The sequence below is a fragment of the Lissotriton vulgaris genome, chromosome 3_1, assembly GCF_964263255.1.
Source record: "Lissotriton vulgaris chromosome 3_1, aLisVul1.2, whole genome shotgun sequence".
NCBI classification, from domain to species: domain Eukaryota; kingdom Metazoa; phylum Chordata; class Amphibia; order Caudata; family Salamandridae; genus Lissotriton; species Lissotriton vulgaris.
The window spans coordinates 476,894,109-476,917,738 of NC_141689.1; the positions used below are offsets into that span (position 1 = coordinate 476,894,109).

The 23,630-nt window shown below is 45.9% G+C and overlaps 1 protein-coding gene across 1 annotated transcript in view; it reads right to left on the reverse strand.

The window, feature by feature from the left end:
• Positions 1-23,630, reverse strand: part of LOC147726646 (interleukin-31 receptor subunit alpha-like) — a 672,471-nt gene that overhangs the window by 216,161 nt on the left and 432,680 nt on the right. The window contains exons 11-12 of the mRNA XM_086960699.1: positions 14,544-14,702; positions 11,965-12,078 (exon numbers count right to left, since the gene is read on the reverse strand). Of these exons, the coding sequence (XP_086816825.1) occupies positions 11,965-12,078; positions 14,544-14,702 (273 nt within the window). The remainder of the gene's footprint in view (positions 1-11,964; positions 12,079-14,543; positions 14,703-23,630) is intronic.

A 23,630-nucleotide genomic window follows, 5' to 3' on the forward strand; every position in this document is an offset into this window, starting at 1 on the left:
TAAAAATTACTATTCCCACTCCAGAGGGTGCAACAGTAGGGAAAGTGTAGGATAGCGGGTGAGTAAAAATTACTGTTCCCACTCCAGAGGGTGCAACAGTAAGGAAAGCGTTGGATAGCGGATGGGTAAAAATTACTATTCTCACTCCAAAGGGTGCAACAGTAGGGAAAGTGTTGGATAGCGTAGGGGTAGAAATTACTATTCCCACTCTAGAGGGTGCAACAGTAGGGAAAGTGTTGGATAGCGTAAGGGTAAAAATTACTATTCCCACTCCTAAGGGTGCAACAGTAGGGAAAGCGTTGTATAGCGGATGGGTAAAAATTACTATTCTCACTCCAGAGGGTGCAACAGTAGAGAAAGTGTTGGATAGCGTAGGGGTATAAATTACTATTCCCACTCCAGAGGGTGCAACAGTAGGGAAAGCGTTGTATAGCGGGTGGGTAAAAATTACTATTCTCACTCCAGAGGGTGCAACAGTCGGGAAAGTGTTGGATAGCGTAGGGGTAAAAATTACTATTCCCACTCCAGAGGGTGCCACAGTAGGGAAAGTGTTGGATAGCATAGGGGTAAAAATTACTATTCTCACTCCAGAGGGTGCAACAGTAGGGAAAGTGTTGGATAGCGTAAGGGTAAATATTACTATTCCCACCCCACCCTATTCCCCTATAAACACACAACACGCTCCAGTACTATCACCTAACATTTAATTGAAAATTAATTATCAATTAAATAATTACTTAATCAATTGAATTAATTAATTGCAAATAATTTTTTTATTAAAAAATAAAATATACATAAAAATATAATAAATTATTTGTAATTAAATCAGTTCCCACCCTATTCCCCTATAAACCGACAACCCGCTCCAGTAGTAACACATAACATTTAATTTAAAATTACATTAATTACCAATTAAATAATTACTTTATCAATTAAAAATATTAATTACCAATTAAATAATTAATTTATCAATTAATAAAATTAATTACCAATTAATAATTAATTACAAATTAAAATATGCTTAAAAATTATTTAATTAATTACAATTAAATTATTTCCCACCCTATTCCCCTATAAACCCACAACCCGCTCCAGTAGTAAAACATATAATTTACTTATAAATATACATAAATTATCAATTAATTAATCAATTAATCAATTAAAATAATTCATTGCCAATTAATATTTAATTACAAAATAAATTCATTAAAAAATAATTAATTAATTACAAATAAATTACTTCCCACCCTATTCCCCTAAAAACCCACAACCCGCTCTGGTAGTAAAACATATAATTTACTTTTATATATGATTTTTATATAAAAAATATTAAACACATATTATAACAAATAATTTAAATACTTAACTAAAATTTCTAACACATATTAGTAAATCGAAATTACTTACATCGATATATATGCTATCGATATAAGTAATGTCGATATTACTAACATCGATATATATGCTATCGATATAAGTAATTTCGATATTACTTACCTTAGGGTCGATATTCTGTCCATCGATATTCTGGACATCGATATTCTGTCCCTTCGATATTAGCAACTCGATATAAGTGTAAGTCGAAATTAAAGATTCAATATTTTGACTGTGTACCATTAGAACTAGTGGATGACTCGGAAAGGCCTGTAGGGGCAATGATCGTATTTTGGCCGCACTCCAGGCACACTATAAGCAGTTGTACACCTCCGATGACATTGATCTTGAGAGTAGTCTGGGAGAACTAGCGCTCTGCTGGCTGAGCGACTTTGATAGAATGTTCCTCGGCGCCCCGCTTGAATTGGATGAGATCCGGGAGGCCATAATGTCCCTCAGTAATGGGAAAGCGCCCGGCTTAGACGGACTCCCAGCTGAGTTTTATAAATACTATATTGATATAATGCTCCAGTGTTAAAAGAAGTGTTTGAAGACTCATTGGAGGTTGGGGTGTTACCCCGATCCATGAGAGAAGTAGTGATTACCTCCCTCCTCAAGCCGAATAAAGACCCAACACAATGTGACTCTTATCGACCCTTGTCGTTACTTAACTGTGACGCAAAGATACTTGCCAAGGTGTTGGCTACGAGACTTTCCTTGCTCATGACCAGCATCATCTTACCCGATCAGTCGGGTTTTGTTCCAACAAGATCGACCTCCCATAACCTACGAACCGTCTTTTCACTCATACAAACAGTGGCCCCGGAACTTCCCTTGGCTGCAATATTTCTGGACGCTTCTAAGGCGTTTGATTCTGTGGAATGGCGATATCTGTTTACTGTCCTGCATAAGATGGGCTTTCCTATGGTCTTTGTTGGGTGGATACGTTTATTATACACTGCTCCCACTGCCAAGGTGCTAGCCAATGGTCACTTGTCGGAGGCCTTCGCAATTACCAGAGGCACCCGCCAGGGATGCCCACTGTCCCCTCTTATGTTCGCTATAGCGATAGAACCGTTGGCCTGCCGTATCCAACAATTACACAAAGACAGCTCCTTTCGTTGTTTTCAGAGACCGCTCTCGATTTCGCTATACGCAGATGATGTGACGCTATATGTCAAGGACCCTCGAAATAACCTAAATGCACTATTGAGAGAGTTTGTCGCCTTTGGTGGGCTGTCTGGCGTAATGATAAACTGGGGGAAGTCACAGTTGTTTCCATTAACAGCTGCTGTGTCCGAATTTCCACTGGATTACCCATTGGAATGGTGCCACACTGACCTACGATAGTTAGGAATCCAACTATCCAGAGATAGGGATGAGACACTCCGGCTAAACTATGGAACGGCCATTACCAAACTGTCGGACTCGGTCTCACGCTGGATTAGACTTCCGTTATCGATGGCTGCCAGGGTCTCATTGATTAAAATGGTAGTTTTGCCTCGATTTCTTTATTATTTTCTCAATATACCTTACTATCCAGGGTCCTTTTTTTTAAGATTGAAGTCTGAATTGATACGATTGGTATGGGGGGGGGTAGACAGGCACGACTCAAATGGACTGTTATGGCACAGCCTTATGACGTGGGAGGTTTTGATATACCTGACTTTGAGATTTATTATTTGAGCGCACAGGCGCATTATATATATCACTGGATGAAACCCACTAGCTTTATGCCGCAGATAGCGGTTGAGGATTGGATTGTTCATCCGTTGCCCTTGACTGGTATTGTATACGGTCCTGCTAGTGCTCTGGATGCCCCGCCAACCACGGTGACGTGCACAGTGGAGGCATGGAGGAGAATAGGGCAGCGACTGCGTGCACAGATGCTTTACGCACCCCGAATGCCTATCTCTCTCCTACCATCCCCAAGATAGCGTTATTTCAAGAAGTGGGCTTCCGCAATATGTGTCGTCGCCTCGATATAGGTACATGGGGCGACCTCTTCCCTGGAGGAGTCTTCCGCTCGCGGGAGCAGTTCTTTGGTAAACACCCCCTAGCCCTTTGGAGGTGTTTTATTATATTCGGCTACAAGAAGGATTGGAAACAGTGCTCCCGGATTACCCCAATGAACCCCCTTGCATAGCTCCCCTTAACGTGGTCCTGGATAGCGCAGATGGCGCTCATTTGGTGTCTAGTATATACAGCAGCATACGAGGCAATATGCCGGCAGTTGTGGGTACGTCCAGGGTGCGCTGGGCTGAAGATCTTGGCAGAGAGGTGACAGATGAACAGTGGGAGTACAGCTGCGGGCTTGCGGGGACTATGATGTTCAGTTGCCGTTTTAAAATAATCCACTATAAGTTTTTAGATAGAATGTACTACACCCCGGCCCAAAAATGTTGGTTTCACCTCACAGACTCAGACTATTGTGAACGATGTAAGCATCCTGACGCTGGTTTCATGCATTTGGCATGGGAGTGTCCGCAGGTGAAGCTATACTGGGGGCAGGTCCACGAGGCGCTGGAGCTTATGATAGAAGACACGATAGAGATGGAGCCTCTCCTGTTTTTATTGGGCTATACGGCAAAAATCCCGAGGAGTAGCCGGAAATTTACCAATGTGGCATTGTTATTGGCCAAAAGACAACTGGCGTGCAGATGGGGAAGGGGGCGTGCCCCCAAATTTAAGGAATGGATGCAGGACATTGTGCATTGTCAGGAGCAATATGGGATATATGCAGAAATGCAATCGATGACATCTAAACCGGCAGATATCTGGGGCCCACTTCACACCGACCTTATGGAGACGGCGACTCAGTCGACGGATAGCGCCCTGTCGGACTTAGAGAAAGACCACACCCAAACATAATCACTAGTCCTGATTGATACATGCTAGGCCCACGTAATAGGCCCACTATGGGGTTTAATACGCCCCCTCTCGTATGACCTGCACCGGGCAATGTGGAGAACTTACAGTTAGAGCATTTCCTGAGACCTAATTAGGAAGGGACGCCTACACATTTAATGAGAGCCGGGACGACACGGTCCCGGGCAGGTGTAACACGCTTGCGACTCTCCTAGAGAGACACCCTGGTCCTGGTGAGATGCACTGACACTAAATTTTACTTATTAGTAACACTGAAATCGACTTCTCGCCTGTTTGGGAAGCATGCAATTACTGTGGATATACGTGAGACATACATATATGAGGGTACTAGGCAAGAAGGGTGGGATATGTGTTGCATGCTAAATATATAATCCACACATCTATATTGCTGTATCCATGTTGTTCCGACCTCTCCATACCTGCGTTTGTAGAATAAACTGGACCTAGCTCAATACGCGGCCGGGCCGAAGTGGTTGTAGGCGGCATGCTGTGTTAAATTAATGTTCAAAATATCTCACATATCGAAACTCAGTGATTGGAATAACATGCTGCCGGCCATGCTGTGGTTGTAGGGGCGAACTGTGTGTATGTGCACAAATGTTAATAAAGGTTTTTGAAAATTAAAAAAAAAAAAATCAATGCTGGCGTGGTACCTGGGAGGGACAGGGTAGGCAAGGAGCGGGAGGTTAAGCAGAAAAAAGTTTGGGTGGAATGGTCGATCAAGAATTGGATTCCAGGTTTCCCGATATATGCAGCAATCATGGTCGAGTGCATCCAAGGTTTAGCGGCGCAGTTGATAAGCTATATGTCAATGATTCATGGGGCGGCGTCAGAATTTCAGGGCTTGGCTTGGTTGCAATACGACAATAAATTTAGGCAAATGAAGGCGATAAGACCAGAGGTGGCATGGGTCCAGAGAGAGATCAATATATGGTACGCTGAGTTTCACTCGTCAACACCCGTTTCTAAACCCTCGCAGTCCTTTCGGGGGGACAAAGGGGCGGGGAATAAGAGACAAGCTTGCTGGCAGTTCAACAAGAATGAGTGCAATTGGGGATTGGCGTGCAAGTTCAAGCACATATGCGCTTTCTGCAGAGTGCAAGATCACCCCAAGATCAGGTGTTTCAAAAAATTGGGGAAACCCAAAGAGCAGCGCACTCCAGCCCAGGTGCAGGCCAAAGGTCGTCCTGCCCAATCATCCTTATGCTTTGCCCACACCCATACGCTTCAATGTTCTGGCGCACTTGCTCAGTCGTTATGAAAAAAAGGGAAGAGGTGCAAATGCTATATCACAGTTTTAAATTTAGTTTCCACATTCCTTCCACTGCCCCACCTTCGTCAGTCTTTCCGCCTAATCAGCGGTCAGTTTTGAGGAATCCAGAGGTGGCGAGGGAAAAGATCCTGAAAGAACTAGCTTTGGGGAGAGTGGCAGGACCTTTCCAGCACCCACCAAGGCAGGATCTGGTGTGCTCTCCTTCGGGCTTAGTGCCAAAGAAAGAAGTGGAGAAATATCGACTAATCCATTAACTGTCTAGTCCTCCTGGTTCGTCAGTTAATGACAAGTTGGATCCAGAACTTTGGGCAGTGCATTACACCACATTCGACACGGCTATTCAGAAGTTGCAGAATTTGGGGGTGGGTGCGTTAATGGCTAAAGCGGATGTGTAAGCAGCCTTTCGCCTCCTGCCGGTGCACCCAGGTGACACCAGGGTATTAGGTTTCAGGTTTAAGGGCAGTTCTACATGGACCTCTGTATGCCAATGGGTTGTTCCATCGCATGTGCAGTTTTTGAAACCTTCAGTCGCTTCCTGGACTGGGTGGTGCAGGACATAGTTGGGTCATGTGATGTGGTGCATTATTTGGATGATTTTCTTTTCATGGGTCCACGGGGCTCGCCGGCTTGTGGGAAGGCTCTGCTGGGCTTCCAACGGTTGGCGGAGGCTCTGGGAGTACCGTTGGCGGGGGACTAAACTGAAGGTCCAGCCACCTGCTTAACCTTCCTTGGTATAGAAATTGACACCGTGGAGGGAGTGTGTTGCCTCCCGCAGGGGAAAGTGAGAGCTTTTGAGGCATCCATTGATGACCCAGCATCAGCTGCAAATCTTGGTGGGGCAATTGAATTTTGCGCTCCGAGTGATACCCATGGGCAGGGCCTTCTCATGTAGCATCACCAGGGCAATGTCGAGATTGAGGGCAAAACATCACCATACTAGGTTATCACCGGACGTCAAAAGCAAATTATGCAGATGGAAATAATTTTTGGCAGATTTTAATGGCACAGTGATCTGGCAGCAACCAACTCAGTCCAGCGTAGAATTGGAACTTTACACAGATGCGGCTGGCAGCGTGGGTTTTGGGGCAGTTCTAGGGTCAAAGTGATGCTTGAAGCATTGGCCAGCAGATTGGGTCAAAACAGGTTTGTCTCGCAATATCACATTTTTAGAGCTGTTCGCTATTGTGATGGCTCTGCAACTTTGGGGCCCGTGCTTGGCCAATAAGCGCATTACATTCTGGTCGTACAGTATGTCAGCAGTTATGGCCGTGAATAACCAGAGAGCTAGATGTCCATGGGTACTACGTTTACTGAAGGAATTGGTCCGGGGTTGCCTGCTGCGTAATCTTTACTTTACAGCTAAACATGTGCCAGGGGTCGATAACACAGTAGGCCTATAGATGCCAATAGATTGATGAGGATTTTGGAAGTATTGCCGCAAGTATGCAGCTCCACCTATGAGACGCGACTGTTGCTACTAGCGTACACCTTGGCTTTCTTTGGGGCTTTCTGTATATCAGAGCTGGTTCCGGCTTCCAAAGTCGATCAAAAGGGAGGGATCAGATGGACGGATGTGCTAATCACGGGAGGAGTTCTGCAGGGGAGAGTGAGGAGATCAAAGACAGATCCCTTGGGAAAAGGGGTCTGGGTCCGAATGCGAGCAGCACCAGGGACGGTCTATTGTTCCGATACTCCGTGGCAAGAGTTCATGCAGGTACGTCCGAGGGAGGCTGACGGTAGACTGCTGGTGCACAAGGATGGTTCTCCCCTCACAAGATTTCAGTTTACTAGCCTATGCAAACGATCGTTGGCTAAGTCAGGCGAGGATACGCACATTTCACGTTGCATTCCGTATCGGGGCTGCGACGTCTGCGGTCGCATTAGGCCTCCCCGTAGATACCATCAAGCGGGTAGGCAGATGGAAGTCATCCTGTTTTGAGAGATACGTGAGACCGCAGCTAACTTAAGATAGGGGTGGGGGACAGCCCCTGCTAAGGGCCAGTCGGCTAATGAAGACATCTTTTCTTTTCTCTCAATTTATTTCATTTGACTGCAGGGGTCTCGGGGCGGCGGACGCAGGTATGCTGGTGCGGCCATTCTCATATACGAAAAGCAGGGTATTTTTGGGTGAAAGCCAGGGAGAAATGGGCACCGCGGGGGAAAGGTATGAATCACCACTGGCTAGGAACAGAGGGGCTGCGTTTGAAGGATGTCATAGGGCAGCTGGGAAGGGCCTTGGATAAGGGCATGCCCATCCCAGATGTGCTAGTGATACACTCAGGGGGGAATGACATGATCCCAGCTGGTCGGAGAGGGATGAAGGATGAGCTTTTTTACACGCTGTTGAAGGCGCAGAAGGCTTTTCCAATGTCCACAATATTTTGGTCAGAAATGATCCCTCGTACGGTCTGGCCCAATAATGCACCAGCAGGGGCAGAGAATAGGTCAGTGAAGAAGTTAAACCAGGAAGTGGCAAAACTTTTGAGAGTCTCACCGATAGGGGCCATCAGGCATAACTTGATACAGGTAGCACAAGGGGGTTTATATTTGGCGGATGGAGTGAATCTGTCAGAAACAGGTTTGGAATTGTTCATACAAACCATCTTAGGTGCCATAGCTTTGGAGAAAGAAGGGTTGGCGGCTGGTGAGGGGAGGGCGAGAGCGCCAGGAAGCTTTTCGCCCTGTGGCGGGGTCCCTGGCAAGAAAAATGGCAGGGAATTTGGGTTGGTGGGAACGGTCTGATCTTGGAACAGCAGTGCGGACGTTCGCTGGGGCTCCGGGCTGGTGGGAGAGAGGGCTGACCTGCTGGTGGTCCTGGACTCTCCAGCTCTACCAGAGATGCGGGTGGCGCTTGTTGCTGAGGAATTTAGTGGCCGCATCTAGGAGATAGACAGCGGGTAGTTACTCCACTGGAGAGCTGAGAAGAATTGGTTGTGGCCTGCTGGCACAAACCCACAAAGAATTGGTTGTGGCCTGTTGACGCAACCCCACAAAGAATTGGTTGTGGCCTGCTGGCGCAACCCGCATCAAGTGTGCCTTTCTGGAGATTTCTACTGTAAATACAAAATGTATCAGGTGGTGGCTGTATTGTATATATTGCACAATCCTATGGCCTTATAATCATGTGTGTGGAACTTTTAAAAACTAATAAATGTTGAAGGGTTGATAGAGCATCAACCAAGTAAGGATTGCGTTTACTTGAAATTAATAAAGACTATGCAGTAAAGACCATATACTTGCTTTGGTGTTTCTTTGTAAAAGGGGATGGTAATGGAAGGTATGGGGAGATGCTATGGAGGGGTGAATCGCACACGATGGTGCCCACTATGTGCAACATGGCTTAAAGTAAATAGAAAAAAGCGATATGAGGCGGTCAGCGTTGATGCGTCATTGGTCTTTTTATAATTTACTTTAAGCTATGCTGCACAGCTGAGTGGGCTACTGTGCAACATGACTTAAAGTAGAGAAAAATAGTGATAAGAAATGACCAGCGTTGATGTATTATAACGCTTTATTTTTTTTTTACTTTAAGCCACACTGCACAGCAGGAAGGAGAGTGGGAGCAGCAACAATTGGAGGGTCGTGCATTTAATCCCCCCTGCCTAAAAAATGAATGTGTCATTGTGTAATATAACTGTTGCTCCGGTAAAGATCTCTAATACCCTCAGGTTGAGCTCACCCTACAAAAAAACTAAAGTAAACGCAAACAAAACAAAAGCAATACAAGAGAAGTGAAGGGGAATGAGCAGCAACAATGGGCAGTGAGGGGAGGCAACGGGGAGAAGAAGGGAGCAGCTAAACAAAGCACAGTGTGAACAAGGTGGGGAGGACAAGCAACATGAGGTAGAGTTGCAGAAGACGGAATGCAGACATGCACACTTCGATAGTGCATGACAAAAAAAAAGTACCTGCAGGGCTGAGTGACCTGTGGAAGGGCACTGGCCCCTGACAGGAAGCTGTACTAGGTCCATGGCAGGGACTAATACTGGAAGCACCTGGAGGGAGCAGGAAGGAGCAAGAGTGACGTGGCAGCCAACCAATTGTAAGTAATGGGAGGGCTTCAATAGTAACAACAGAGGGTCCCTGAAAAACTGATAAAGTGAGGGGGGGGGGGCAGGGAAAAATGGAAAAAAGCAAGAACAAGCCCCCCTCACTTAATAATATTTTCAACTAGGTGGTACACCCTAGATACATATATTAAGAAACATTGTCCCACAAGCAAAAGTTATTCAAAAAATATTGTCACTTTTTATTTACATATTTTTCTAATATTTTCAAACATAATAGCAGTATACATTCATATTCGTGACCACAGTACACAATAAATTATCTATATATACATATTTGTACTATATACACACAAAAGAACCCCCAAGGATCATGAACACAACCAGACATACTCAGTCAGTCAAAACCACTCAAACACTCCATCTGCACATACAGTTACAACACAATCACAAACTCACTACACACAAAATTCAAAAGGTATATTGTAAATAACAATCCATTTCAATCAATAATACAAAAATATAAGAAAGAGCAAAAAGAGGCGCCGACGCGCGTTTCGGAAAAGGAACTTAATGGTCCTAAACTCCTTTGTCAGGGCGCAAATAGATCATGGGTTCCATATAAGGGTTTCTTGTTCTGGATATTAGGATACCCGGTCCAAATTCCAATTAATTGGTTATGCGGGGGTACACTCCTTATATAGAGGAGTAACCTGAATTAAAATCCAAATGAATGGGGGAAGGGCACAGGTCACCAACAGGTCTTGAACGTTCAGATGTTCGGTACAAAGAACAAATAAAGAGCTCCCAGATGTTGAGAGCGCACAGCCCAAGTGAAGATTAGGCAGGGCAAGTGTGGATTCACAATAGGAGAGCCCTCCGGGCCGGATCTGGCGTCCCACCGAGTAAGTTTCACAGGGTCAGGACAATAAAGTGTCCGTCCGCTACCGAGTCGATTAATTTCAATGCTGGATACGGCATAGGCGATCCGTCACAGAGGCAGCCAAAGAGTCGAAAAGGGGATGGTAATGGAAGGTATGGGGAGATGCTATGGAGGGGTGAATCGCACACGATGGTGCCCACTATGTGCAACATGCCTTAAAGTAAATAGAAAAAAGCGATATGAGGCGGTCAGCGTTGATGCGTCATTGGTCTTTTTATAATTTACTTTAAGCTATGCTGCACAGCTGAGTGGGCTACTGTGCAACATGACTTAAAGTAGAGAAAAATAGTGATAAGAAATGACCAGCGTTGATGTATTATAACGCTTTATTTTTTTTTTACTTTAAGCCACACTGCACAGCAGGAAGGAGAGTGGGAGCAGCAACAATTGGAGGGTCGTGCATTTAATCCCCCCTGCCTAAAAAATGAATGTGTCATTGTGTAATATAACTGTTGCTCCGGTAAAGATCTCTAATACCCTCAGGTTGAGCTCACCCTACAAAAAAACTAAAGTAAACGCAAACAAAACAAAAGCAATACAAGAGAAGTGAAGGGGAATGAGCAGCAACAATGGGCAGTGAGGGGAGGCAACGGGGAGAAGAAGGGAGCAGCTAAACAAAGCACAGTGTGAACAAGGTGGGGAGGACAAGCAACATGAGGTAGAGTTGCAGAAGACGGAATGCAGACATGCACACTTCGATAGTGCATGACAAAAAAAAAGTACCTGCAGGGCTGAGTGACCTGTGGAAGGGCACTGGCCCCTGACAGGAAGCTGTACTAGGTCCATGGCAGGGACTAATACTGGAAGCACCTGGAGGGAGCAGAAAGGAGCAAGAGTGACGTGGCAGCCAACCAATGGTAAGTAATGGGAGGGCTCCAAAGCACGTTTTAAAGTTTTTTTAACAATACATTTTGCTGACAATGCATGCGTGCTGTTCATGCGAAACCTAAAATCTTGGAATACACTAAGGCAGACGTAATCTTATGTAACTACATTAGACAATAGCCTCAAGTCTTTTGCTTTCGTTACTCAATCACAAACTCTCATCTATATAAAGAAATGTCTTTCGAATATAAATAGTACCATAATTAATGCATGGAATTCAAAGAAAGGAAAATACTATAGAGGGGTAATCCTTTTAAACGTTCAAGCTTGAACAACCTCCAAACAAAGGTAGGGTTTTCTTTTAAGCTGAGGAAAATTAATCCTTAACACCAATTAAACTGCCTACAAAAGGCTGGAAAGCAATAAAACATATGAATTGAACTTCATTAAAAAAAAAAGAAACAGTCAAAATTCACCCTGAGTGAGAAGTGTTTTAAAATGAGGCTTTAACTCAAGTAATTAGCAGAAAATGAACACATGAACAAATCTAGATTACCTCATAAAAATTACTTTGTTTAAAATAGGTTTCTTGTGAGCTCACGCCAGAAAAAAAGCATTACATTAAAAGCATCTTCAACAAGGTTTATACATACCACCTTCAACTGGATATATATAGGTTATTCCAAATGTACTTTCATTTTTCTTTGTGTTGCAATTTTCAAATGTGTGCAATAGTATAAAGTACTGACTCCCCTCTTCAAAGGGCCCTTTAGGAAAAAGTTGGTAGAAAACCAATTATTATTGAAGAATAGATAAAAGTTAGAGCATGTTAAAGTTAAAATCTGTTACAGGGATGTTACGTTTCTCTACTTAGATTATACAGAAATCTAACTGATAATCGAAATAACTTTCAAAACCTAAACAACAACAAAAAAATGCCAGTTATGGTAAAATGTGCAACCATTAAATTACAGATTACACCACGTATGACAGCTTCAGTTATATGACCAGTGAACTATACACAGTACAAGGAGCGCAGAGTATTGCTTATACAAATTCACTAAGGCTCACTAAAGGATATGTTTGAAGTTCGGACATTATTAAGAAAGGAAGGTTACTGAATAACAAGCCATTTTTAAATACAGAGGGGCATATTAGCAAGAACCTTTTTAAAATTATCGCAGTTTTAGCGGCAGGAAACTGCTGCTAAAACTGCGATATTGGGCTTGCTAATATGCGTTATAGAATTCCAATAGAAGCCCAGGTTAGATGTCCTGCACATCTAACCTGGGCTTCTATTGGAATTCCATAACGTACATTAGCAAGCCCAATATCGCCGTTTTAGCAGCAGTTTCCTGCCGCTAAAACGGCGATAATTTTAACGAGGTTCTTGCTAATATGCCCCAGAGTGTTGTACATTCTGTTTTACAGCGTATTAAATTTACCGACAAATATGAGTCCATCTTAACCATTGTGAAGTAGAAATAAAACTGCAAACCGGGACTATTATCCCTTGCAGAGCATCTAACTTATAAAAGAAATTGTAGTGGCTGATTCAACAGTAAACCAAGCTTCCAAACGTTTTTAATGTTTTCTATCTCACAAAGTGTTCATCGATTCATCTCGGGGTTCACATAATCAATAAGCAGAGAATCACTAAAATCTCAGTTGCAAGTAAGTAGATCTTCAGAGAAGCACTTGCAAAGGCAGTAGGTCTCACCTTTAGTATATGAGTGCCAACTTAGTACCTTTGAACAAGTCTTGTTTATTTTTATTTTAACATTCTAAACTGGCCATCAACTGTACTGGAACATATTGACTGCAGGCCCTTCATGACTTAGGCATGGCCATGTGTTGCGATGCATATGCACACATTGCTGCACACAGTAGCCATCTTGGAATGCTTTTATCCATTTCAGGATGAACGCCCTGATGCACTTTTGGCCATTTTTGGTTCTTTTACTTCACAGTTCCAAAATTGACAATTTTAGAATGGTAAAGTAAAGATAGTAAAGATAAAAAGAATAAAGGCAAACAAGTGCAAAACTAGTAGAGAGGAGGCCAGTTGCAATGTGCAGTTGCTGGGCTCGAAGAAAAAAACCCATTAAAAAACAGTGGGGGTCAAGAAGCCACCCGTGGAGCAATGGACGTGTTGTGGTTGGCGTGGGTTATGGGAAAACAGAGGTGAAAATAAAAGTGTATGTGTGTGTACTTATTTTTTTTACAATGTTCACACCCACAAAATAGCTTGGGCTGACACGAGTGATAAGGGAATCTTTGTTAACATTGTCTAAGGCCAGTTGAACCACAGCCACCAATCACTGAAAGGAACTGTGCAAAAGTCCCTGTCTCTGTGAATCTGTAAGTCTGTGTGTATGTATGTTGTGTACTTTATGCTCTCGACCGATTGCTGAAGCTGTGTACATGTAACGCAACTGTTACCTTCCTATCCCTTCAATTGTAAAGCACTCTGATATCCCTCGGGATCATGTTCGGGCTATATAAAACGTTATGAATGAATAAATGTAGACAAGATCTAAAAAGCAACAGGTACATCAACAAACTTTCTGGCCATGTCAATGCTTATAGACATGTTCAAGTCCTCCAAGCTGCCTCTCCACCTCTGTTTTATCGATTTTAGTCTAGACTTCGACCACATAGCGGAAGCTGTATGCAGAAGAGAGCCAACAAGGCAAGAAATGGGGACTACACAAAGACAGCAGTCCCAGCCCCATCGCTGTACCCACTGCTGAGCCAAGCAAAGGGCCTACACTGAAGCACAAGGTCTGTAGGGTACAGGACCCGGCCTCCTGCGTCATTATGTTAACTGTAAGTAACCTGGGTTCCCACGTGAAAGGTGTTGATACCCACAAGTGGGCATCATTTGCTCTGCCTCAAAAATGCAACAAAAGACGTAGCTGTAAATGCATCATAACACTTTCGAGTCAGCATTTTCTATAATTTTATTAAGAATAATGTATTTAAATATGCCAATGACATGCTTTATGTAAAAAAAACATTATATTCTAACTATAATAATTGCTACTGTTCATGTAGACAATAAAAAAATATTGTTGAAGTTACTGGCGCCTGAATGTCTGATCTTGCTGACTACAAGTTAAGTCACTATTTCATCTTAGGTACCTTTCAGTCATCGAAAAATGGCATCAAACTTTATTTTTACCTTTGAATTTTTAACCAATGTTGCACTCCTGGAAGATAGATAAGTTACCTTTAAGTGTATAATGGCTGCTTTTCCTCCCTGACTTAATTTTAATATTGGAAACGTTCGAACCATATTCAATCACAAAACACTTGAAAGAAGTTGGTGGGTTCCAAGTCAGGAAGATGTTTCCATTTTTGGATGTGGCATAAAGTTGACCAGGTAGATCTGTGTGAGGGTGCAAGATTTACAGAGCATATTAGTGGAGAAAATATAGATAACAATTTGTTCAGCCTAATAACCAAGACACTCTCGGATCCTCATTAAGAGAAATACATAGCGCCTAAGCAACTGATCTAGAAAGCGGCAACAATTGCAGAAATGTATAAACGCTGATCTTTAATTTTTGCTCCCAACAGAAGATGCCACCCTTTATGCAGTGCCATCTTCGTAACTGATCTCCTTAACAGGTCTTATAGCAGTTAAGAAAATGCCCCATGCCATGCCTTATACCTTCAGCCAGGACCGTGCATTCTTGGACATGCAGTTTAATTAATTTTAATGTTAAGCATGTACTGAAACATTCCAGCACGTAAAGTATTGCTGGCTAAAAAGCAAGGACGCAATACAAGTGTTACACACGGGATTGGGGCCTATTGGCAGCATTAAGGCACAGAGACTCAACAAAGGGTTCTGCAACCCCTGCAGTGGTGCGGGTGGGGCAACTTGTAAGGGACACCTCACCCACTTATGCGCAGGCAGGACAGTAAAAATACACATAAAGTACCCCAAATATTTGCCAACTATGGAGACGGTTGTCCTGAAACAAATATGCAGCAGCACACCTCATTAATGCCAGCCCCTGGGGGCAGGGTCGGATTGGGATCACAATTCGGCCCGGGCACTGACGAAAAAAGTGGCCCACATTCAAGAGGCGTGGCCCATATTTAAGGGGCGTGGCCCACATTCAAGGGGCGTGCCCTTTCATGAAACACCATTTGCACAGACAAGGAATGAAAGTGGGAGGATACTGTTCTTGCACAGGACACAGGGCAAAGGTGCCAATGGCCTACATGCTGAGCAACTAAAAAAAAAATAGCAAGGCCCCCTTTTGTCACAAAATTATTCCAGCCCTCCAGCACAGGAGCACCTGAAAAGCAGCAAAGCCCCTGCTTTTACTAACCTACGTAGCCCTCCCCAGACTTTCAGCTCAGGAGCACATAAACAGAGGTAAGGCCCCTGTAATTAGTAAATTAATCAGCCCTCCAGGCCTCGGGGAAAATGTCCTGGCAGGGGAGCACAAAACACAGCTTTCTGGGTCATCCAAGGTAGCCAGGTAGCCAGGGGGGAGGCTGAGGTGAAGCTGGTGCATGGGAAGTGCCTTCCCAGTGTGTTCTGGCAGTTTGAGTGTTTACAATTTACTGTAGTATTACCCTTGTACCTGTGTATGGTACCCTTTTGTAACTTGCACACGTCACTTTTCTTTGGTATCACACTGTATGCTACCTCTCACTTTTGTTTGCTTTAGATACTTGCACAAGTGCCACCATTGCCTAAGTAACGTTTGTTCTTTTGCTGGAGTGTCTGCCATTAATTGCAGTATTATACCTCTACTTGTATTTTGTACACTTTTGTAACCTGCACACATATCACTTTTTCCTCCTGTAATGTACCGATTGCTACCTCATGTATTTTGGTTGCTCACTATTGTCACTTTTGATTCATGTAACTTAACGTTTGCTTTTGTAATTTGTCCACTTGTAATTTTTCTCCTCATGTATTATTGCTGTTCCTTGTGTGAAGCGCTCTGACAGCTTCGGGTAAAGTCCGCGCTATATAAAATTGCACAAATAAATAAATAAAATAAAAAAATTCCTAACATCACCTGGCCCCCACAGCAAGACCCATTCTTCCTCGTCCACTATGCCCTGAATGTGAAGGGCTGTGGGCGAGGTGCTAAGACTAACACCGTTTCCGGGCTGCATGGGCCCCAGGGGGACAGAGAAACACCTGGCCCCCAGGGAGGCCCATTCTTGCAAACAATCACCCCTACCCAGCCCAGCCTCAGCTTGATTGCTTGGCAGGGCAGGGGTGAAGGAGAGGCCACAGCTGACAATTGTTGTCCGGCCGCACAGCGAGGCTGCTTTCATTTTCTCTGTCTGTCTCGTGCCCTCCGTGGGCTGTTTTTTTTTCTCCCCTTTCCTAGTCCACTCTCTGTGGACTGGGACAGGGGAGAAAAAACGGCCCACAGAGGGCACTGAGGCACCGGCCCTACGGCCCATTCCCGAATGCCCGCCTTACCAATCCGCCCCTGCCTGGGGGAATTGAGGGTCGCAGGCCAGTCTTTGCGCAAGGCCGGAAGGCCAGGGTGGGGAGGTAAGGTGGGGTATTAAGATGTCAGGAAGGAGGGAGTCAGCCTCTTCCTTACACCTGGCATCATCGGGAGGGTAGGAGTGATTTTGTATTGGGGATTTAACATTTCCTGGTTTGAGGCCTAGTAGTGCTCCCCGGGGGAATTAGTTAGGGCTCATCTCCGTTCCCCTGTCATTGCAGCAGATTAGGTTGCCTACCAGGGGATTTCCCGGAGATGGCGTTACCAGATAATGAGGCGATTAGGACCGCGTTGCTAGTCCTGGGCCGGGCGGGACATGCGGACCTGTTGCAGCCTGGGGTCCTCGAACAGGCGTGAGCTGGCATGGTAGCACCACGCAGTCCGCATCGAGCGGAGTAGCTGCAGCTGTGGCGGCCTGTATGCCGGAGTCGCCACAAACCGTGAGGGTGTCCGGAGGTAGAGGGCGTGTCAGAAAAAGGATGCTGGAGCCAAGCGTGGAGGCAGGAGGAAGAGCCAGCCTGCGCGACTCCGTGATGAGCAGGAAAATGTAACCGCAAGTGAGTTGGAGCTCCCGGGAGAGAGTGGCACCCTGGACCTCTCTAGGGGTCCGCCCCTGAGAGCAATGTAGAGCAGGCATCAGGCAGCCTGGGACCCTCGGAAAAAAAGTCCAGGTAGGCTCGGGCCCAAGTCATGTCAAACACAGCAAAGCCCACAATACAGACAGGGTGCATTAACAGAGGACCACGGCAAAAGTGGCGGGGAGAGGGGGATTCCCCCCGCTTACTTGCCCAGATGAGAGTGCATGGATTTGGAGGTGTGCATCAAACAGCAGCGCCGCATAATTCAGGAGACTGAGGAGTGGTGGGAAAATATGTGTGAGCAATCACAAAGGAGGGGCTGAAGGCTCTTAAGACAGGTCCAGCAGATATGCCCGAACAATAATGAAGATACAAAAGATATGCTGTTCCTTCAAAGATGTGTGAGGCCAGGGAGTGGTCGGCAGCATCAGCCCCCAGGTGGGGGAGTCAGGACCCCACAGCCAGCGACTCCTGGGAGGTGGTGCCTGAGACTAGGGGGGGGGCCGTGGGTCTGGGTAACTAATAGTCGGGCCACCGAGAAAGGGAGATGGACCGCCAGCACCGCGGTGAAGCCCGGGGGTGCACAGGACCCCCAGGTTGGAGCAGCCTGGTGGGGGGAATCGGGAACGGCAGGTGAGGCCGATAGGAAGGGTGGGATGCCAGTGGGGTGCACAACAGCCCCAGGATGCTGGTCGGAAGCAGAAGGGGGGTCCGCGGTGGCCGACCCCCCGGCGAGGAATCGCGCAGCAATTGCAGCGGTGAAGGATTAGCCAGAAAGAGTGGCATGAGTGTGGAAGGACAGAAAGGGGGGTGTGATGATGTGTGGGGGGCAGGGGAGAGTGAGGCAGAGATAGTGCTCGATTATGCGGATGAGAGTGATGAATGGGAAGAAGGGGAAGTGCGTGATGACGAAGAAGTGGCTGCCGGAGGCTCTGGGGTAGCAGTGAAGGCAACCAGAAAGATTGATGTTTTAAAGGAGGCAAGTGCGACCACAGACATGTTAAAGCCTACGGGGAAGAAAAAGAACAGCAGCAGTCGGGAAAAGGACATGGAGGTCGATGGTGGACTCTCAGGTAATGGGCATTGGTAGACAGCATGGGAAGGTGGGGACAATGGTACAAAAGGGAAACCCTGCCGGATAGTGGGTGTGGGTGATGGGACGGTGAGGGATCTGGCGACAAAAACAGGTGCAGCTGCGGCGCCTGCATTAGACAAGGGAACAAATGGTGCCAAATGTTTGGTAGGCGTGAGTTTCCGGATGGACAAAGTGGAAGGAAATGAAGGAAAAGATGATAAATCAGATGATAAATACCACAAAAAGATGCCATACATGGAGCTGCCGATGAAATTGGGGTTGCATCTATCTGAGAAAATATGAAACAGAATATGGAAGCACAAATATGTTGACATTTTTAAACTACTACATAGGGAGATATAGGCGAAGGAGGGATCAAAGGAAGAGGAGTGGGAGTTGACAAGGAGGCAGAGGGTGCCCATTAACATGGAAAATTGGACATCCGCATTATTAATGTATACCAGCATTTATCACAAGAAGCACTTAGAGAGTGCAATTACCTTGCTGAAGTACATGGATATTATTCGCAAGGCACAGATGCATTATGGGCGTTTCGCCTGGCTGAGTTATGATGAAGAATTTAGGGCCAGGGTGAGCATCAATTCAGATAAACCTTGGGGGAGGTAGATCAGGAGCTATGGATGCAGTGGATGTCCTCTACACAATCGTCAGCATCCACACATACAGCTAGCGGCCTCCCAGTGACATACCGGTCCTTTCAGGCACATCCCACTCTTCAAGGAGTGGGAGGGGCACATTTTGGGGCAGGAGGGGCAGGTTTTATACAAAAACAGACAGGGGCCACCACAGGGGAATGTTGGAACTTTAATAAAGGATTTTGTTCCAGGCACCCTTATAAGTTTGAGCACGAATTCTCCAAATGCAGAGGAAGACATCCACACACACAGTGTTTTACACTGGCCCCCCAGCAGAACAGTGGAGGGCCACCAAGGGGAGGGGACAGTCTGGGCCAAAGAGCCCCTACCGCAGTTAAGATCGAGGCCATGGGCCTGTGGCTCTTCATTTATCCTGACAAGGAGGCAACGCTGCGCATACATTGGGGATTTATTAAGGGCTTCCGGGTAGGATATCAGAGTCCTAGGGGGTGTCGATGGGCAGACAACTTGAAATCAGCTAAAGAATTGCCACCGGTGGTAGCAGCGAAATGTAAAAAGGAAGTTGAAGAAGATAGGATTCCGGGTTCATTCCTAGAGTGGCCCTTGGAGAACTTGACCATCTCACCTTTGGGGGTGGTGCCCAAGACCCGGGGGAATTAAGGATGATTTACCACTTATCTTGGTCAGAAGGGGAGTCAGTCCATGACTTCACTGCAGAAGAAGATTCTAGGGTGCTTTATGCCTCTGTGGATAACGGCATTCGCCTAGTGCAGTGTGTGGACAGGGAGCGAATATGGCAAAATGTGATGTCAAATCTGCTTTTCATTTGCTGCCCATACACCCAGTGGATTTTCTGCTACTAGGGATGCAATTTGAGGGAGCCATATAAGTTTTGCATATGGGCTGTGCAATATCTTGTGCCCTTTTTGAAATGCTTAGTACATTTTTGCAGTGGGTTTTCACGAAGAGCAACGGTCACCAGGGGGTGTCACATTACCTGGTCTATTTTGTGTTCTTAGGGAAGGGAGCTTCCGGGGAGTGTCAAAGGGCATTACAGCACTTTGAGGGACTGACACTGGCTTTTGGGGGGCCTTTGGTGCCAGAGAAGAGGGCTGTTCCCAATTGGAGACTGACTTTTCTGGGCGTTGAACTGGACTCTGTACACTGGGTGGCAAGGCTGCCTAAAGGAAAGATGGAGGATATACAGGCCTTTCTGCTGCGGGTGGTGGGTGAGAGAAAGATACAGCTGAGAGAACTGCAGAAGTTGCTGGGTTTTCTGAACTTTGCGTGCAAGCTAGTGAGAGCCGGGAGAACTTTCTGCCAGCGCCTAGGCATGGCTATATCATGCGCTGTACTGCCACAACACAGGGTGTGGATTTCGATGGGGGTCAGGCCAGATTTGGGTGTGGCAGAAGTTTTTGGCTGATTTCAATGCTGTGTCATTGGATTTGTTTAAGAGAACACAGTCTGGCGGGTACAAATGTTTTCAGATGCGGCAGGAGCTTTGGGTTTTGGACTCTTTTGGGATGGACGATGGTGCACTAAGAAATGGCTGGCTCACTGGTGAGGCAGGGACGAAGCATTGCATTTCTGAAGTTCTTTCCACTGTTGGTGGCATTAGTTGTCTGGGGAGCAGAACTGGAAAATAGAACAGTGCTTTTCCATGTGGATAATATAACAGTAGTGTAGCTGGTGAACAGGCAAAAAGCGAGGGATGTGAGGGTCCTACAGCTGTTGCGAAGGTTCATGCTGAAGTGTTTGCGGTTGAATGTTGTGTTTCGTGCCAATCATATACCTGGGGCCAGCAAAGACATTGTGGATGCATTGTCTCATTCGCAGTGGCAGCGGTTCTGCGGACTGGTGCCTGGAGCATAGAAATGCAAGACAGAACTTCCGGACGACATCTTGGCCTGGAGATAGTGAGAGTGATAGGCCTGGTTGAAATGTCTTTGGTGGAATCCACAAGACAAAGCTACAGACTGTTGTAGTCCGAATTTAGGGAGTTTATGGGTCAATCCGTGGCTGCACAGAGCATGGGGTATCAAGACGCTGAACAGGGAGTGTTGGGTTTTGTTTTACGTTGCATTGACACAGATTTATCATAGACAACAATAGTGGGGAAGTTAGCTGGGATTTCTTTTTAAAGCAAGTTATATTTTGATTTTGATCCCACCACAGATGAGATTCCGAGCACAATGTTGAAAGGTTGGGGACGAGAATGTGGGGGATGGAGTGGAGTGCTGAGGGAGGCTATCAGGTTTGACCTGTTGTAAGAGTTACTAGATGTTTTAACGGAGTGTTGTTACGACTCATTTGGGGAGTCAATATTTAGACTATGTATGATTTGGATGTTTTTTGGGTCTCAGACGGCAAGGCATGGCAGGTGGCGGTGTCCTATGGGGAGGTACACTCCAAGACGGATCAGGCGGACAGGGGAACATGGGTGTGGTTGACGGAGAGTGGCTGCAGTGGCGTGAGCCCGGTGGGTGATTGGTGGGACTATGTGGCTAGACCAGGATGGGCCCTAACAGGGTTTTTTTGCCATGCGTCCGGAGCGATTTAGCTGCTGGCAGTTTTGTACAGGGTGCTACGGAAGGTGGGCAGGGAACCAGCTTAATTTGGTACACATTCCTTTCGAATTGGTGCTGCTACAGCGGCAGCGCGTTTGGGATGGTCCTGGGGCAAAATACACCAGATTGGAAGATGGAGGTCTAGGTGCTACGAGAGATATGTGCGTAAATAAGGAAACAAAACTGGGTTAGAGTAAGGGGACAGGAGAGGTTAGTGCACGAAGAAAGTTTTTTTTCTCTTCAAAGCTAATTTTTCTTTTATATTGTAGGATGCGCTAGAGGCCCGGGAACCAAGACTGTTACCTGGATTGTGGGACATTCTTTCGTCGACCGGGCAGCCAAATACACGGACCAGCAGGTGTATAGACGCAACCTGGGTTTGAGGAGCAGCCACCATGAAGTGTTCTGGTGGGGAAAAGGTGGGATGCGATGGAGGGCACTATTGCCTTGGTTGACGTAGATAGTTCCACAGAGGGGCTGCACAGACATGTTGGTGATACACCGCGGGGGAGAATTATCTAATATGTCAGTCAGGACAGGCACTTCTGCAGCACATGCAGAGGAATTTGGAGGCATTAAAGAGGAACATGCTTAACATGGACGGAGTTTGTGCCTCGTGAGTATGGCTGTCAAGCAGGCAGCCATTGAAAAGGCACGCAGGAAACTGAATAGGTCGATGAGGGTTTTCTGCCAAGCAAAAGGTATAAAAGTGATTGCCCATGTGGGACTAAGTTGGAAGAGCCACGACTGCAATGATGATGGATGCACCTTTTGCGGATGGGGAACGCATATTATATTTATTTATTTTATTTATTTTTACCATTTGTAGAGCTCACTGTAACCCTGTGGGCATCCTGGCGCTGAGACAGCAAAAAAAGGACCGGAATACTAGTCAGATAAACTAGCTGGGCGCCACTGATATAGAGTTAAAGACTCAGGGAGCAAACTTTGGGAAAGAGCCAGGTCTTTACTTTCTTGCGGAACGGCATTAGGTTCTGTGTGCTCCTAATTTCCAAGGGAAGGCTGTTCCAAAGGTGGGCAGCCGCCACACTAAAGGCTCTTCCCCCCATAGTTGCTCTCTTTTCCTTGGTATCCTGACCAAATAGGCAGATGCAGAGCGAAGGTTGCGAGTGGGTACGTATCATTGAAATCTGGCTTGGATCGGCTTTGGTCCTTGTCCACGCAGTGCTTTAAACGTTACGCACAAGGATTTAAACAAAATCCTTTGAGCCACTGGGAGCCAATAAAGCTCCGCTAAAGCCTGTGTTGTTGAGGAGCGACGTGGGCGGCTCAGCGCAAGCTTGGCTGCAGCTGTCTGGACAATCTGGAGTCTAGCAATCAAATACCCAGGGGATTAGTTTAGTCGGCTTAAAATAATGCTCCTGACTACTGTAGTTCTTGCCTGGACAGGCAGCAACGGTAGTATTTTACGCAGTCCTCGAATAAGAGTAAAACAAGCTCTTACTACTTTATTAACGTGGGACTCCAAGTTCATTTTCTCATTAAAACTGACCCCCAGAATGCGTACAGAGCTTACTGGTGCCAGCGAGCCGTTTGTGTTTGTTGGCCAGAAATCATTCGGCAATCCTCGAGAGATCTTTCCCACTTTGCAGTGTAAAATCTCTGTCTTTTCACTATTAAATTTAAGCGAGTTGCCCTTCAGTCATTTTGCCATTTTAGACATGCAGGCATGAAAGCTTTCCAATGAAGCTGCTTGTTCACCATCCAGGGACACAATGAGCTGGGTGTCATCGGTGTAATTAATCACACTGATATTATACATTTTGATGATCCCCAGCAATGGTTGCAAGTACACATTAAACAGAATTGGACTGATGGAGGACCCCTGTGGAACTCCATATTTGTTTTTTACAAATTGCGTTTGGAAAGGAGGGAGCGCTACTGTTTGCCACCTGTCAGATAGATAGGAACGCATCCATCCTAGTGCCACACCTGTCACTCCTAGGGATTCCAGCCTTGTCAG